This window comes from Plecotus auritus, assembly GCF_963455305.1.
Source record: "Plecotus auritus genome assembly, chromosome: 15".
Lineage (NCBI taxonomy): Eukaryota > Metazoa > Chordata > Mammalia > Chiroptera > Vespertilionidae > Plecotus > Plecotus auritus.
Genome location: NC_137781.1, coordinates 2,955,148 through 2,970,434, shown reverse-complemented (window position 1 = coordinate 2,970,434; position 15,287 = coordinate 2,955,148). Strand labels below are relative to the sequence as shown.

Below are 15,287 nucleotides of genomic sequence, written 5' to 3'. Positions count from 1 at the left end.
GACGGGGTGGCCTCCCTGACGCGCGCGTGTGCCCAGGGGAGGACGCGGACCTGTGCAGCGAGCTGCTGCAGGAGTCCCTGGACGCCCTGCGAGCCCTGCCCGAGGCCTCGCTCTTCGACGAGAGCACCGTGTCCTCCGTGTGGCTGGAGGTGGTGGAGAGAGCGACCCGGTTCCTCAGGTCCGTCGTGACGGGGTGAGTTCCGCACGTCTTCCTGCGAGCGCTGCGGCGAGCTCGGTCTCCTCCCCTTCTTCGTAGCGTTATTTCTTTAATCCGTCCGTGACAGTGGTTAGACAGTCGTGTACCCTACGAGTGACCCAGATGTGCCCACCCTGGCACCACGCCTGGTCGCTGCGGTGCCGTGCGCTCTGTCCTGTGCTGGGCGTCACCTCCAGGCTGCCTGTGGCTGCCGTGGCTCCGCAGCTGGCTTCCTGCGCGCTCACCACCCTCTCAGCCCCTGGGTCCAGATCGTGGCTCTTCTCAAGTGTCTGCCTTTGCATGTCTGATGGACCAGGAGCGGGCTGCAAAGTGAAGATGCTTTCGGGATTCTTTTTCACACATTGTAGGACTCGGGGCTTAGCCGTTCATCAAGGGTTTGAGCCCCTGCTGGGCCTCCCCCTGAGAACGGGCCTGCCAGCCCGTGAGTGATAGGTGTTGTCTTCATAGGCAACGTAGGACTGAGCAACTGCTCACGGTGGCAGTCTTCACCCTGCCTCCAGTCTCCCCACGGGACGTGAGCTCTGGTCTTGAGGGCCATGTGCTTTCAGTAACGGTTTTAAATTAAAGACACACACACACTCAACACAGAAGTCAGCAGCACAGACACGCATACACTCAACACGGAGTCACTAGGACAGACAGACATACACTCAACACAGAAGTCAGCAGCACAGACACGCATACACTCAACACGGAGTCACTAGGACAGACATACATACACTCAACACAGAAGTCGGCAGCACAGACACACACACACTGAACACGGAGTCGGCAGCACAGACACACACACACTCAACACGGAGTCGGCAGCACAGACACACACACTCAACACGGAGTCGGCAGCACAGACACCGAGAGTCACTGCCGTGTCCTTTCCCGCAAGCAGGGCCCCCTTTGGTCTCAGCGCCAAAGGGCCGTGGACTTGGCTCCCAGAGCACCAGTGGCGATGCTGGAAGACCTCCCTTCCCCGTCTGGGGCTAAGAAGACGTGTCATGTGTCATTTGGAAACCAGGAAAAGTTAAAGTTACTCCTCTGGTCACATGAAAATAAGCGCAGGCATGTTGCCGGTAGACTCTGGTGGTTCTAGAGATTGACCCTTCAGTTGTGGAGAGGACTGTTGCTACTCCAGCACCTTCCCTGTCCCTGACACTCGAAGGCGCTCTAGACACTTCCTACTCGTGATGTGAGTAATGACACATGACGTTGCGCTGTGAGACTTGGACGACGTCTTCTAATCACCTTTCAGTGCCCGACGTGGTGCTTGCCTGGGAGACGTGTCTCCACAAGCTCATTGTGCGCTTAAGTCTCTGATGCCATTTTAGTAGCAGGTCTCAGAAGCGTGGTTCTAAGTGTTAAGAATGCATGTCTCCCTGGGAGAGAGTGTTGGAACTCCTGGCGTTACTTTAGCATGTTATCCCGAAGCTCTGCCTTGACGTGTTCCTGATGCCCTGCTGTGATTTCAGGGATGTTCACGGGACGCCTGGCACCAAGGGGCCGGGCAGCATCCCCCTGCAGGACCAGCACCTGGCCCTGGCCCTCCTGCTGGAGCTGGCTGTGCAGAGAGGCACGCTGAGGTGAGGCGCCGCGCCCAGCGTTCGGGAAACACCTCGGCGGGGCCTGTTGTGCGTTCTGGCGGTTCACGGACTCAGCTGTGGCTACAGCCAAGAGCCCTTTCCTTCCAGGGCGCTCTGCTCTTCACACCGGGTGCACGCAGCTTTGTTTACTTCCTGTTTGTGTCCGCTTTCTCGTAGGCTCAGAATTGCTCCTTTTTCTTTTTTATGAGAGAGAGGAAGGGAGCCTGGCTAGCTGACTCCGTGCTTGAGCGTTGACCCAGGAACCAACAGGTCGCCCGTTCGCTTCCCGGTCAGGGCACATGCCCCTTCTGCAGGCTGCCTCCCTCTGCCCGCCCCCCACTGGGGATCGAGCTTGCAACCTGGCCCTGTGCCCTGACCAGGAATCGAACCCTGCCCTCCTGGTTCCTAGGTCGGCGCTCAACCGCTGAGCCCCGCTGGCCCGCGTGCTTTTGTTTTTGACAGGCTGTTGTAAAAACAGTTGATCTGCTTTTTCTGGAGAACAAAGGCATTTCATGCTCTTTCAGCCAAATGCTGTCGGCCATCCTGTTGCTGCTTCAGTTGTGGGACAGTGGGACTCAGGAGACGGACAACGAGCGATCCGCGCAGGGCACCAGCGCCCCCCTTCTGCCCCTGCTGCAGCGGCTCCAGAGCATGCTCTGCGGCAAGGACACCCCTCACGCGGAGGGCGGCACCCTGGTGAGTACCCTCACGAGGCCCCTCGCTTCTCAGTCGTCCGCAGAGCTAGGCTTCTGCAAACAAGGCCAGAGCACGTGTCCGTGGGGGTGGTCGCCGGTAGTGGGGACACTGAGGCGGGTGGCCGAGCATGCCCTGGGTCTGCCCCCTGCCCCCCGGCCGCTCTTCGAGGTCCTCAGAGCCGTAGCCATTCCAAGGGAAAGCTGCCTGACTCTTGTGTCGCGAGCGGCCGTGAGCGAGGCTGCTCCGCCCTCACAGACTGAGAGAATAACGTGCCAGCAGCACTAGCTCTTCTCCAGCAGGCGCTCGGTTAGATGACAAGAAGTGGGTTTTGTTCAGTGCTCAAAGCCGGTTGTGGGGCAGCGCTGTGTTCCTGCAAAGCTGCTCTGGGTCCCGAGGCCCTTGGGGTGCGGAGTGGGCGGTGCCAGGCGTGTCACTGCTGCGTGTGCAGGGGAGGGTGCAGGGTGGTGTCAGTGCACCCGCGACAGTTCTCATCCGATGCTGATGGCGAGCACTGCCTGAGGTCGCCTGTGCTTCCCTTCCAGCTGCTGTCGGGCCCTCTGAGCCCCAACGAGAGCTTCCTCAGGTACCTTGTTCTTCCGCAAGACAGTGAGCTCGCCATCGACCTGCGACAGACGGCCGTGGTCGTCATGGCCCACCTGGACCGCCTGGCTGCGCCCTGCATGCCGCCGCTGTGCAGCTCCCCCACGTCCCACAAGGTGTGTGCGGCGGCGGCGGCGTTGTTCCTGATGCCCCGCCTTGGTGCCCCCCAGACTCCCAGGTGCCTGTGGTGTTGGGGGGAGCTGGCTCAGAGCCTCTGGCTCCACGCTACCCTTCCCGCCTCTTTTTTTTTTTTTTTTTTTAATGTATTTTTATTGACTTCAGAGGGGAAGGGAGAGGGAGAGAGAGAGAAACATCAGTGATGGAAGAGGATCACGGGTCGGCTGCCTCCTGCACGCCCCACACTGGGGAGCGAGTCCACAACCCGGGCACGTGCCCTGACTGGGAATCAAACTGGGACCTCCTGGTTCCTAGGTGGACGCCCAACCACGGAGCCATATTGGCCGGGCTGTGGGTCCTACTCTTTCATGGCTCTGAAAAGTAAATGCTGTGGAAAGCCACTCCGTCACTTGGTCTTGTCGGTGGACGGGCGATGTGCGTGTGCCAAGGGCCTCCGCTGCTCTGAGCCACCCGCTCGGCACGTACTCGGTTTTATCTTGCAATGTCTCGGTCCCCTCGCAGGGCACAGTGCTGGCCAGCCTGCAGCGTCCTTTCTTGTGACTGACAGAGCGTCTCCTGCTGCCATAAAGAACACGCATGCTCCCTTTTCCACCTCACAGGGGTCCGTGCAGGAAGTCATAGGCTGGGGGCTGATCGGATGGAAGTGCTATGCCAATGTGATCGGTCCCATTCAGAGCAAAGGCCTGGCCAACCTGGGCGTCACGCAGATTGCCTGTGCGGAGAAGCGCTTCCTGATCCTGTCGCGCAACGGCCGCGTGTACACGCAGGCCTACAACAGCGACACGCTGGTGGGTGTCCTGGGCGCCCCTCCTCCAGGTGGGCAGGCGCGCTCCTGCCGATGCTCAGAGGTGTGATCTCTGGGTTGTAAGCATCTGTTCGTTGCATGTTATTTGTTACGTTTAAGACCTTCATCATCGTCCTTTTGTCACGATTTTGAGGCAGAGTCTCTTAGTCGCCACGATCAAGGATCCCTTATGGTGACACTCCCGACAGTGGCTCCCACTCATAAGCTGACCTCGCGGGGGCAGGCTCATCAGACTGGGGCCAGGCAGGAACCGAGAAGGGCGTCAGGCCTGGCGGGGAGGGGGACAGGGTGGGATGAGCGAGTTCCCGTCCAAGGAAGGTGCTCTCCGCCTCGACTGACCACTGCTCGGGCAGCCTGGTTCCGCCCGGAGCGCTGGGAGGCCTCCATTGGCACTGGGAGGCCGGGGTCCTTCCCGGTGTTGGGGTTGGTAGCGTGGGCAGCGGACCGAAGGGAGCCGTGCTGTTCCTCGTCTGGCTCTGCTCACTGGTCACGTTCTTCCTGTGTTTGCCCGTTAGGCCCCCCAGCTGGTCCAGGGTCTTGCCTCCAGAAACATCGTGAAGATTGCTGCCCATTCCGACGGCCACCACTACCTGGCCTTGGCCGCCACTGGCGAAGTGTACTCCTGGGGCTGCGGGGACGGCGGCCGGCTGGGCCACGGGGACACTGTGTACGTGTGGCCACCCTCTAACCACGCTCTCTGTGTTTCCCAGCGGCTCCGACACGCAGGGCTGGGAAGGAGATGCCGCACGGGGTGGCATCTCCCCCAGCTCCAGCACTCGCGGCTCTTGTCCCCGCTTTCGCCGTTAACCGCACCCCATGGAGTTTTCTAGAGCAGAGCCCCAGTCCTGTTTCTTCAGCGTGACAAGCCCCCTCCCAACTGAACCGTAGCGGTGTTTCCTCGGGGTCAGAAGTCAGTCACGGAACACCCTGCTGTGTGGAGCTCTGGGTGGCGGGTGGCTCAGAAGGCCAGTCTAGAAACGCTCCGTGCGCCTTGACTGCGTCTGTGATAGCACTGCTCCGCTCTTCCCGCTGGGTGCCAGGCTTGGCAGTGGGCACTCGCTGAACACGCGCCAGGGAGGTGTGTGAGGCCTCCCTTCCCTCCTCGTGGCGGAGGCAGACGGCCCCAGGGTGAAGCTGTCTCACTCTCCGAGGGAAGGGAGTCTGCTCTGTGGTAAACGAGCGTGGAGGTCGTGCCTCTGAGGCAGCAGCTTCTCTCCCCAGGCCCCTGGAGGAGCCCAAGGTGATCTCCGCCTTCTCCGGCAAGCAGGCCGGCAAGCACGTGGTGCACATCGCCTGCGGCAGCACCTACAGCGCAGCCATCACCGCCGAGGGGGAGCTGTACACCTGGGGCCGCGGCAACTACGGCCGCCTGGGCCACGGTGCGTGGGCGCCGCGCCCGCCAAGCATGCTGGGAGGGGCCTCTTGTGCGGGACTGGCCGTCACGAGAGTCCGGTATGTTTGCAGGCTCCAGTGAGGACGAGGCCATCCCGATGCTGGTGGCCGGGCTGAAAGGACTGAAGGTCATCGACGTGGCGTGCGGGAGTGGGGACGCCCAGACCCTGGCCGTGACCGACAACGGTGCGTGGAGCTCGCGGCCCGGAGGTGCTCAGGGCGGGAGCTTTGCTGTCCTCGGTGGAAGCGCGGTCTTGGAGCTCACCCTGTAAGGGTCGGACTTTGTTCCTCGTGTAGTAAACGCGAGGAAAACCACGCGCTCCCCTGCCCCTGGTTAGCTGCTTCTGCGTTCAGCTGAAGTGTAACCTAGGTGTCATTCGGTCCCCCTCCCCGTGTAGTCTGAGCGGTGCCCTTCGCGGTCTGGGTCTGGGTGCTGGGGGCTGTGTTGATCGCTGTCCGCCATTTAAAGCTCCACGCAGACCCGCACTTTGTCCTGAGGCGGCTGTGTCTCTAGGTCAGGTGTGGTCCTGGGGAGACGGGGACTACGGGAAGCTGGGCCGAGGAGGCAGCGACGGCTGCAAAACGCCCAAGCTGATCGAGAAGCTGCAGGACCTGGACGTTGTCAAAGTCCGGTGTGGGAGCCAGTTCTCGGTGGCGCTGACGAAAGACGGGCAGGTGTACTCCTGGGGCAAAGGGGACAACCAGCGGCTCGGGCACGGGACCGAGGAGCACGTGCGCTACCCCAAGCTCCTGGAAGCCTTGCAAGGTGAGCGGGAAGGGGCCCTGCGGTGCTCGGGGGCACTTCCGCAGGGACACGGTTAGGTTCCCCGTTCCTCTTCTCCTCGCCTGAGACGCCACGAAGGACCCTCGTCGGGGCTTTAGCCCCCTTGTGACGGGCACCGGGAACAGCTGGCGCCTGGCCTCGATCTGTGGTTGCACATTTGGTTGGAAGCTCACTCAGTACCAGTATCGGAGGGCGCTTGTGGCAGGCACCCGGGCATCGCTTCGTCAGCTGGCCGCAGTGTAGACGGACAGGTCGTTGGAACAGGACCGAGAGCTCAGAGAGAGACCCACGGAGATGTGTCCAGGCAGCTTCCCCGAGGAGCAGGGCGCCGCCCGGAGCGGAGGCAGTCTCTGCACACACGGGTGGGAGCAGCGGGCATCCATGCAGAAAGCAGTGCTGGTCCCGGGGGCCGCATGTGAGCTGTGAGCCTACAACTGCTCTTAAAACATAGTCTCCCTTGGGACAGGAGATCAAGTAGTTAATTAAAAACACATTTGTTGCCCTCACCGGTTTGGCTCAGCGGATAGAGCGTCGTAGGGGGCATGTAGGAGGCAGCCAGTCAGTGATTCCCTCTCGTCATGGATGTTTCTCTCTCTCCCTCTCCCTCTCTCTCTGAAACCAATAAAAATATATTTAAAGGAATACAGTTGTCTCCTCTGAAGATGAAAATCTGAATAAGGAGGAAAAACCACAGGTTCTCTTTATGCCCTAGCATTCTTTTACTGGCAGGCCGTAGGTCCCAATAAATTGTAACTCATAAAACAATGAGTTTTAATAAGTAGACGAAGCAGATGAGGTGGGCGTAACATTAGAGCAGTGCGCTGTCCGTGAGAAGGCGCCCTAACGCCTTCCTGCCTGAGTGGCCGGGGTAACTGCATTGCCACGACGTCGTAAGCGTGAAAGTAGCCGCCCCCTCTCCCCTCCAGGGAAGAAGGTGATCGACGTGGCCGCAGGCTCCACCCACTGCCTGGCTCTGACCGAGGACAGCGAGGTGCACAGCTGGGGGAACAACGACCAGTGCCAGCACTTCGACACCTTGCACCAGACCAAGCCGGAGCCCTCGCTGCTGCCCGGGCTGGACACCAAGCACATCGTCGGCATCGCCTGTGGGCCTGCCCAGGTACTGAGCGTGGCTGCGCCACCCATCGTGGTGTGTGGAGATGCCATGGGTGAGTGTGTGCTGTCCTGTGTCCTGTGCTGGGTCATGCTCTCGTGACCTTGGGGAGCTTCCCTGTCGGTTCCTCGGGAGGAGACCGCTCTGCCTCGTCTCGGCAGTGTGTGTGCCATTCGTAATTTCCCGTGTCCTGGCCTGGTTCCTGCAGGGGGGCCGTTCCGTCTCCCGTCATTTACAGTAAATGTATAGACTCGTCGCTGAATGTATAGATCCATCTTTGGTTCTCGTGTCTCCTCCGCAGAGTTTCGCCTGGTCCTCGTGCTCCGAGTGGTCCGTGGGCCTGCGCGTCCCTTTTGTGGTGGACGTCTGTTCAGGGACCTTTGAGCAGCTGGACCTGCTCCTGCGGCAAGTGAGCGAGGGCATGGACGGCACCGCCGACTGGCCGCCGCCCCAGGAGAAGGAGTGCATGGCCGTGGCCACGCTGAACCTGCTGCGGCTGCAGGTGGGAGAGCGCCCCTCCTGTGGGAGGGGGTGTCTGTGTGTGTGGGAACGTTTATGAGAGCGGAGGGTGCGGTTTTTAGCCGGTCGAACTGCTAAGGAAAATGTTTGAATGTTTTGGCGATCTTATTTTTTTGGGTAATTTTATGGCTTAATGCCAAGAACACAAATTCTCTTCACAAAGTAAGAGAGAGACATTGATGTGCAAGAGAAACGTTGCTGGGTTGCCTCCTGTAGACTCCCCAGCTGGGGATCAAGCCATCCCCGAGGCATGTGCCCTGGTAGGGGATCGAACCCGCAGCCTCCGGTGTAGGATGATGCTCCAACCAGCTGAGCCACACTGGCCCAGGCTGAGGGTGTCTTAAAAATACATGCTTACTGATTTCAGAGAGGAAGGGAGAAGGAGGGAGAGAGAAACACCAATGATGAGAGAGAATCATGGGTCGGCTGCCTCCTGCACGCCCCCTACTGGGGATCGAGCCTCAACCTGGGCACTGCTCTGACTGGGAATCAAACCCACCACCTCTTTGGGACACGGGATGACGCCCAGCCAGCTGAGCCACATGGGCAGGGTAGGGTCTCTCTTCCCACAACCTGGCTGGGCAGTGTGCTGCCCTCGGGCCCTGGCTGGCTGGCAGGAAGCTCATGGTCGGGCTGTCGTGGGCGGTTTGGGTCTCAAGCCCGAGACTTGGTTCTGCTCGGAGAACCCAGCCCCGGGCTCCACCGTGTGTCTGTGGGAGTCCTCTCTGCTTGGCTGGGTCGTTGTTAAGTGTTCAGTTTAAATTGTGTTCTCTGTTTTTCTGTGTTGGGTGCAGATGGTTGGGGTGGGTTTTCTACATGTTTAACCGCTGTTCATCTTGAGCATATAATAAGTATGTTACATGTAAGTTATGTATTGTAAGTACACAATTAGCATTTCCATGGAAGTATTTAGAGTTGGGTGTTAAGTAGTCCTCGTAAAATGTCTTACCATGGATTCTCAACCACTGTGGGTAAAATGTGTGTAGTCTCCTTTAAAAACTGCACGTCCTTGAAGGCTTTTGTTTAATCTTTGGTAAAACCCCATTGGCGGTAGTCTGTCTGCTTAGTGAGGTTGGAGCCCACGTGCTTCGGGCTGCTAAGTGACCGCTGTTTTTGTCCTTCCAGTTGCATGCCGCCATTAGTCACCAGGTTGACCCAGAGTTGCTTGGTTTAGGTCTGGGCAGCGTCCTCCTCAACAGCCTGAAGCAGACCGTGGTGGCCCTGGCCAGCAGTGCGGGCGTGCTGGGCACCGTGCAGGCGGCCGCCCAGGCTGTGCTGCAGAGCGGGTGGTCCGTGCTGCTGCCCACCGCCGAGGAGCGGGCCCGGGCGCTCTCGGCTCTCCTGCCCTGTGCAGGTGGGGGGGGGGCAGGGGCAGGGGCAGGGGCAGGGTCGGGGGGGAGGGGAGGGTGCTGGGAGGGGATTGCCTTCACTCACATTGGCAAAAACGTTCCCTTTTCCAGTTTCAGGCAATGAGGTTAATGTCAGTCCAGGCCGCCGATTCATGATCGATCTCCTGGTGGGCAGCTTGATGGCTGATGGAGGCTTGGAGTCGGCCTTAAATGCCGCCATTACTGCAGAGATCCAGGTACCACCCAGGCGATTCCCCTGGCAGGGAGGCGGGCTGGACACCCTGTCCTGCTGGGAGGAAACAGCAAACCTCCTCTTGCAGGAATTACTGAGAACCCGAAGCAGGACTTTGGGTCACATCCCAGATACGTTCTGTGGCTCAGTCGTTCCTCTGTGTAAGCGTTCTTGTTGGGGTCAGGTCGATACAATGCCCTCCCTCTAAGTGTCTCAGCAAGTGGCTGTGACAGACCCGGACCGTGTCATGGATCGTTTCCCTGCTCCGGAAAGGGCCTCTGCCTCTGCACTGGGCGTTGGGCTCCCTCCCCGAGCAGGTGCCAGTTCTGTGTCCCAGGAGTGGAGTCACTTAGTAGGTCCTGCTGTGTCGCTTCACTTTGCCGGGATCACGGTTCTCAGGCGCGTCCCTGCTGGTGTGTCGTGGCGTTGCTTTCCCTGTTAGCACTGGCTGTGTGGTGGTGGCCCCGCTTCTCTGTCCCTTCTGTTTGTCGACTTGGTAAAGCCGCTCTGACATGCTGCGCACACATCCTCTCGTGCACGCTCTCCTTGCTCTGAGTTAGTTAGCTGGGTCCTGGGGGGCTCTGTGCTGACAGTTCCCCAAGGAGGCTGTGCTAGTCACATTCGAGCCGCCTGAGTTCAGCCCTTCCTGGCCCACCGGCCCGAGGCGCTCCGTGTTTTTGCTTGAGCTGTCCTAGGGGCGTGGCTCTCACTCGTATTTCAGGTGCTGCTTGGCCATCCGTAGTTGCTCTTGTTGTCATCATTTTTCATGTAAAAACTTATAATATTGATAAAATTAGATGAAGTGAGTGCATCTCAGCGTGCCTTTGAAAACATACTCAAATGCTTTGATCACGCTGAGGGAATTACAGTAGGTCCTCAGGTTACGTCGGAGATCCATTCCTACGGCGCGACGTAACGCGATTTCCGCCATAAGTCGGAACCCACCTACATAAGCACCTATGTCACTCACATGGAGCACAGACACAGCAGTAATGAAGTGAAACAGTAAAAAAAATTTAAAAGAAAGGTAATAATTCCTGACCTTTACTTGTGGTAAATAAATAATAAAAAACATAAAGCACATACATACATACATCAAAGTGACAGAACTTTTTTTATAAATGAACTAGAGGGCCCAGTGCACGAAATTCCTGCACTCAGGGCGGGGGTCCCTCAGCCCGGATTGAGGGAGGGTGTAGGCCAGGCCGAGGGACCCCACCAGTGCACAATCAGGCAGGGGAAGTTGGCCAGCTGGGGAGGGACTGCAGGAGGGCTCCAGGGCACATCTGGCCCATCTTGCTCAGTTCCGATCGGTCGGACCTCAGCAGCAAGCTAACCTACTGGTCGGAGCATCTTCCCCCTGGTGGTCAGTGCACGTCCTAGCAACTGGTCGACTGGTCGACTTTCTGCTCCCTGGTGGTCAGTGCATGTCATAGCCAGTGGTTGAGCGACTTAGCATATCATTAGCATATTAAGCTTCGATTGGTTGGACCGACAACCAGACACTTGTATATTAGGCTTTTATTATATAGGATGGGAGATGGCGACGTATGTTGAGTCTGCCATAACCCAAGGACTGCCTGAAGAAGTCATGTAGACGTGATAATGCGGTCGCGACCACCATGCTCGCTGTGCCGTCCTTTCCAGGGGCTGTGCTTGCCTTCCGTTTCCTCTTTGCTCTTCTCAACCCTGTCGCGTGGACCACGTTATTTTAAAATTCCATTTGATAGATGGGGACACGAGTGCCACAGACGTGGCGTGACTTGCAGAGGGGTCCTGACGGGTGAGGGGCAGGTGGGCTGACTCCAGGTGCCTATCCATGTGCTCATCGGCTCTTCGTGTATCTTCTTTGAAGATACGTCATCCAGTCCTTTGCCTGTTTTTAAATTGGGTTACGTTTAACTAGAGTTGTTGAGATGTCAGAACTCCTTCTGTGTTCTGGACACCTGTCTCTTATCTGATATCTGATACTAGAGGCCTGGTGCACGACACTCGTGCCCTGGGGCGGGGTCTCTCAGCCCGGCCTGCACCCTCTCACAGTCTGGGACCCCTCGGGGGATGTCCGCCTGCCTGCTCCTTAGCTCTGCCTCAGAGGCGGGAGAGGCTCCCGCCACTCCCGCCACCGCTGCTGTGCTCACCAGCCGGGGCAGCTTCTACGTTGAGCGTCTGCCCCCCGGTGGTCAGTGCACGTCATAGTGACCAGTCGTTCCGCCGTTTGGTCAATTTGCATATTAGCCTTTTATTATACAGGTTGTGACTTGGGAATATACCCTCCCATTTTGTGGGTTGTTGCTTCCTGTCTGTAAAGCAGATGTTCTGGGTGGCGGGGGCAGATCCCACTGGTGGTCTGTGAGAGCCTGTGACAGGGGCTCCTCAGAGTGGGCGGGGGACCAGCAGTGGCAGCCTGGACAGTGCATTTGTGGGACAGAGTCTGTTTAGAAACTGGTTGACGGGATTTCAGCAGGTGTGTGAGACCAGGGTCAAGGGGTGTGGGTGTCGCTGAGGGACAGCCAGGCTGTGGGGTCAGCCCAGGTGCCTTCACGCCTGTTTCCGCGGTAACTGGTAACCAGGTTCTGTTTTATAAATTGCAGGATATTGAAGCCAAAAAAGAAGCACAGAAGGAAAAGGAAATTGATGAACAGGAAGCAAACGCCTCAACGTTTCATCGAAGTAGAACTCCGCTGGACAAGGACCTTATTAACACGGGGATCTACGAGTGCTCGGGGAAGCAGTGTTTGCCCCTGGTGCAGCTCATCCAGCAGCTTCTTAGGTGAGCGGCGGGAGGCGCTCTTCAGTGGGGAGACGGTGAGACCAGCACGAGGAGCCTGGGCATGTGCTTGGCGATGGAGGAGATGTTCTGCAAACGACCTGGGCAGGTTTTAGTGTGAAGAGCTGACTCTCAGCACAGGGGCGAGGACAGGCCTCAGCCTCGGAGTCACTGGGAAGCAGGGGCGCCCTTGTGTTGGGGCGTCTTCTCGGCGCCTGCACTCCCCTTGAGGCTGTGCTGTTTCAGGCACCCTGACTCCCCGGGCAGCGAGCCAGCTCGGCACAGGCTGCCGTTCTGATCCTGTCTGTTGTGATTGTTTCAAGCACCTTCACTGTGTGGACGCGCACGCCTGCATCACTTTGCGTCCTCTCTCCTCTGCAGGAACATTGCTGCCCAGACGGTGGCCAGGCTGAAGGACGTGGCTCGTCGGATCTCGTCCTGCCTGGACATGGAGCAGCACAGTCGGGACCGATCCGCCTCCTTGGACTTGCTGCTGCGTTTTCAGCGCTTGCTGATCAGTAAGCTGTATCCAGGAGAAAGTGTTGGACCGCCCGCCGATGCCCCTAGTAAGTGGCTTCAGATGTTAGTGTCTGCGTGCTCAGGCTGCGCGACACGCCCGTGCCGCACGCGCATGTGTGTGGGGCTCGCACTCTGTAAATGCAGGCATTCGGGGGACTCATGTTGCTCCACTTTTTTTTTTTTATGAATATTTCATCAGTATTCCTTTTCTCGTCGTTTTAACGTTAAAATTCTGCAGACGATCAGGAATAGCATCCTCTATATTCAGGTTAGTCTGACAGACGATGTATCAGACACACCACAGGTGGCAGTGATGGAGACCGACATGGTGTGGGAACAGCACCTGCCATCGTCCATGTCTGTCACCTGGGCCGCCAGCAGGGCGCGGGTAGGGCTGCGTCACCGCTGGGGCCAGGCGGGGTCAGTTATAGCTCCAGTTTGTTAGCTGCTGGCCCTGGGCCGGGTCTCCTGTGGGCTGTCGATGGCCCCGCGGAGTTGGGATAATCCCTGTGGGGGCCTGTAAGGGCTGACGCAGGCTGGTCTGTGAGTGCTCGCTCCGCACGTGACGTAGAGAGCGCCTGGCTCTCCTTCGGTCGCCTTCTTCCAGGGGGCGGGCTTCGCTGCTCTTGCTCGTGCTCTTATACCTCGTACATTCCAGAATCACCTGGTTACTTCCTGCCAAGAGCAGGCACTTGTAGATGATGGAGCATTTCCGACGGAAAGAGGTGGACTTGGTCTGAAGGGGGTACCCTCTCAAAGACCCAAAGTTACGAGGACCGAAAACCTCGTCGGAGCCACGGAGGGAGGAAGTTGACGATTTTATGAGGCCAAAGGGTGCCTGACTTTGTTGGGTGGGAACAGTTTACCAGCGTTAAGGCTTGGACGTAGAAACACTTGGGGATGGCATGTGAGGCTTTAAAGCTCTGAGGTCATGACCTGGGTGTCCACATACGCAGAGTCCGCGGCACTGGGCAGGCCGTGTCTCCACACGGCGTCCAGGCGCACCGTTCCCTGGCGGATGCAAGCCGAGCTGGACCGGGCCACGAGCTCCTCCCTGAGCACGTTGTTGTCAGTGGTGATTACTCACCACGTTCCCGGTAAACGTGAGCAGGGAGTGCAGCTTCCGACTCTCCCTCCAGGTCCTGAGCTGATGGGCGTGGGCTCCCTGCTGAAGAAGTACACGGCCCTGCTGTGCACGCACATCGGGGACATCCTGCCCGTGGCCGCCAGCGTCGCCTCCACCAGCTGGCGGCACTTTGCCGAGGTGGCCTGCGTCGTGGAAGGCGACTTCACCGGTACCTCTCGTTTCCCGCCTGCGGGCGCATTTGTTTTCATAGACAGACGTGCACTAGCACGGACATTTCCTAAAGCTGCTCGCCTTGGCCCCAGGTGTCCTAGCCCGGCCCGGCCCGGCCCGGCCCGGCCCCTCGGCCTCTGTGGTTGCTGGCAGCTGTGCCCGAGCAGCCGGGTCAGGAGTCAGTGCTGTGGCCGTGGTTAGTGACTCTGTCCTGCACCGTCGCAGACACCAGTGCTGAGTCTGTGGTGGCTGTCCGATTGCATTTCAGCAGCAGCAACAGGGATCTGAGTAAATCCCAATATCGCGTCACGTATCTTCCAGCTACCTCTGTGACGTTAGGTCGTTGTTACTGAGAGCTTTTTTCTGCTGGTGAATTGGTTGTAAACATATTTTTTTATGAATAAAAGATGCAGCTAATTCTACTTCGGTGTTGAAACAGTGGTTCTGGAACGTGTCCTTGTAACTCAAAGGGTTCTGCTCGATGCCTGTGTGTCTCTCAGAATGAAAGGTGGGAGTGGGGAGTGTGCTCAGCAGCACCCCTCCTTCTGTGACGTATCACCATGTAAACAGAGAGCAGGCTTACGCTCTGGTCTGTAGGGCAAACGCTCCCATGTAAACGTAACTTCATTACTTTCTTTCACCTGTAGGTGTGCTCCTTCCAGAGCTGGTGGTCTCCATCGTCCTCCTGCTCAGCAAGAACCCGGGGCTCATGCAGGAGGCGGGCGCCGTGCCGCTGCTGGGCGGCCTGCTGGAGCACCTGGACCGCTTCAACCACCTGGCGCCCGGGAGGGAGCGGGACGACCAGGAGGAGCTGGCTTGGCCTGGCATCATGGGTACGGCCTCTCCCCAAGGGCTTTTCAGACACGTTTTGTCCCGTCTGCCCTCGTCTTCCTCTCCACTGGGAGGAGTTCTTGTCCAGGAAGACCAGGGCCCGCGTGTCACCCAGGGCAGCGTCGGGAAGTGGGGAGACACTCAGTCCGGAGAGGCTGGGTCGTGTTTAAGGGAGGGGTTTCGTAGCCATGGCTGTTCCTCCTGGGATGGGTGGTCCGGGAAGTTCTGGGAAACCCTCTCTGGGTGTCTCCAGAAGGTACCGTTGAAGCGGTCAGATCGGGCTTTGGAGGCAGGCGTGGACATGGGACGGCTTTCTAGCGGTCAGCGAGACGTGGTGGTCAGCCGCTGCACGCTCTGTCCCACTGTCTGCTTGCGCACGGGAGTGGGGGCGGGGAGCTGCTCCGAGTCTCGAGCTTCGCCGTTTTGAATCTAAGCAACCCCCTCTCTACGGTG

General features: G+C 58.6%; 1 protein-coding gene across 1 annotated transcript in view; it reads left to right on the top strand.

Moving 5' to 3' along the window:
- Positions 1–15,287, top strand: part of HERC2 (HECT and RLD domain containing E3 ubiquitin protein ligase 2) — a 72,637-nt gene that overhangs the window by 8,384 nt on the left and 48,966 nt on the right. Inside the window, exons 7-23 of the mRNA XM_080651456.1 lie at positions 37–193; positions 1,681–1,791; positions 2,316–2,487; positions 3,030–3,203; positions 3,825–4,013; positions 4,546–4,697; positions 5,252–5,409; positions 5,495–5,608; positions 5,937–6,188; positions 7,133–7,326; positions 7,622–7,822; positions 8,965–9,193; positions 9,300–9,424; positions 12,012–12,190; positions 12,569–12,753; positions 13,846–14,001; positions 14,651–14,836. Of these exons, the coding sequence (XP_080507582.1) occupies positions 37–193; positions 1,681–1,791; positions 2,316–2,487; positions 3,030–3,203; positions 3,825–4,013; positions 4,546–4,697; positions 5,252–5,409; positions 5,495–5,608; positions 5,937–6,188; positions 7,133–7,326; positions 7,622–7,822; positions 8,965–9,193; positions 9,300–9,424; positions 12,012–12,190; positions 12,569–12,753; positions 13,846–14,001; positions 14,651–14,836 (2,934 nt within the window). The remainder of the gene's footprint in view (positions 1–36; positions 194–1,680; positions 1,792–2,315; positions 2,488–3,029; positions 3,204–3,824; positions 4,014–4,545; positions 4,698–5,251; positions 5,410–5,494; positions 5,609–5,936; positions 6,189–7,132; positions 7,327–7,621; positions 7,823–8,964; positions 9,194–9,299; positions 9,425–12,011; positions 12,191–12,568; positions 12,754–13,845; positions 14,002–14,650; positions 14,837–15,287) is intronic.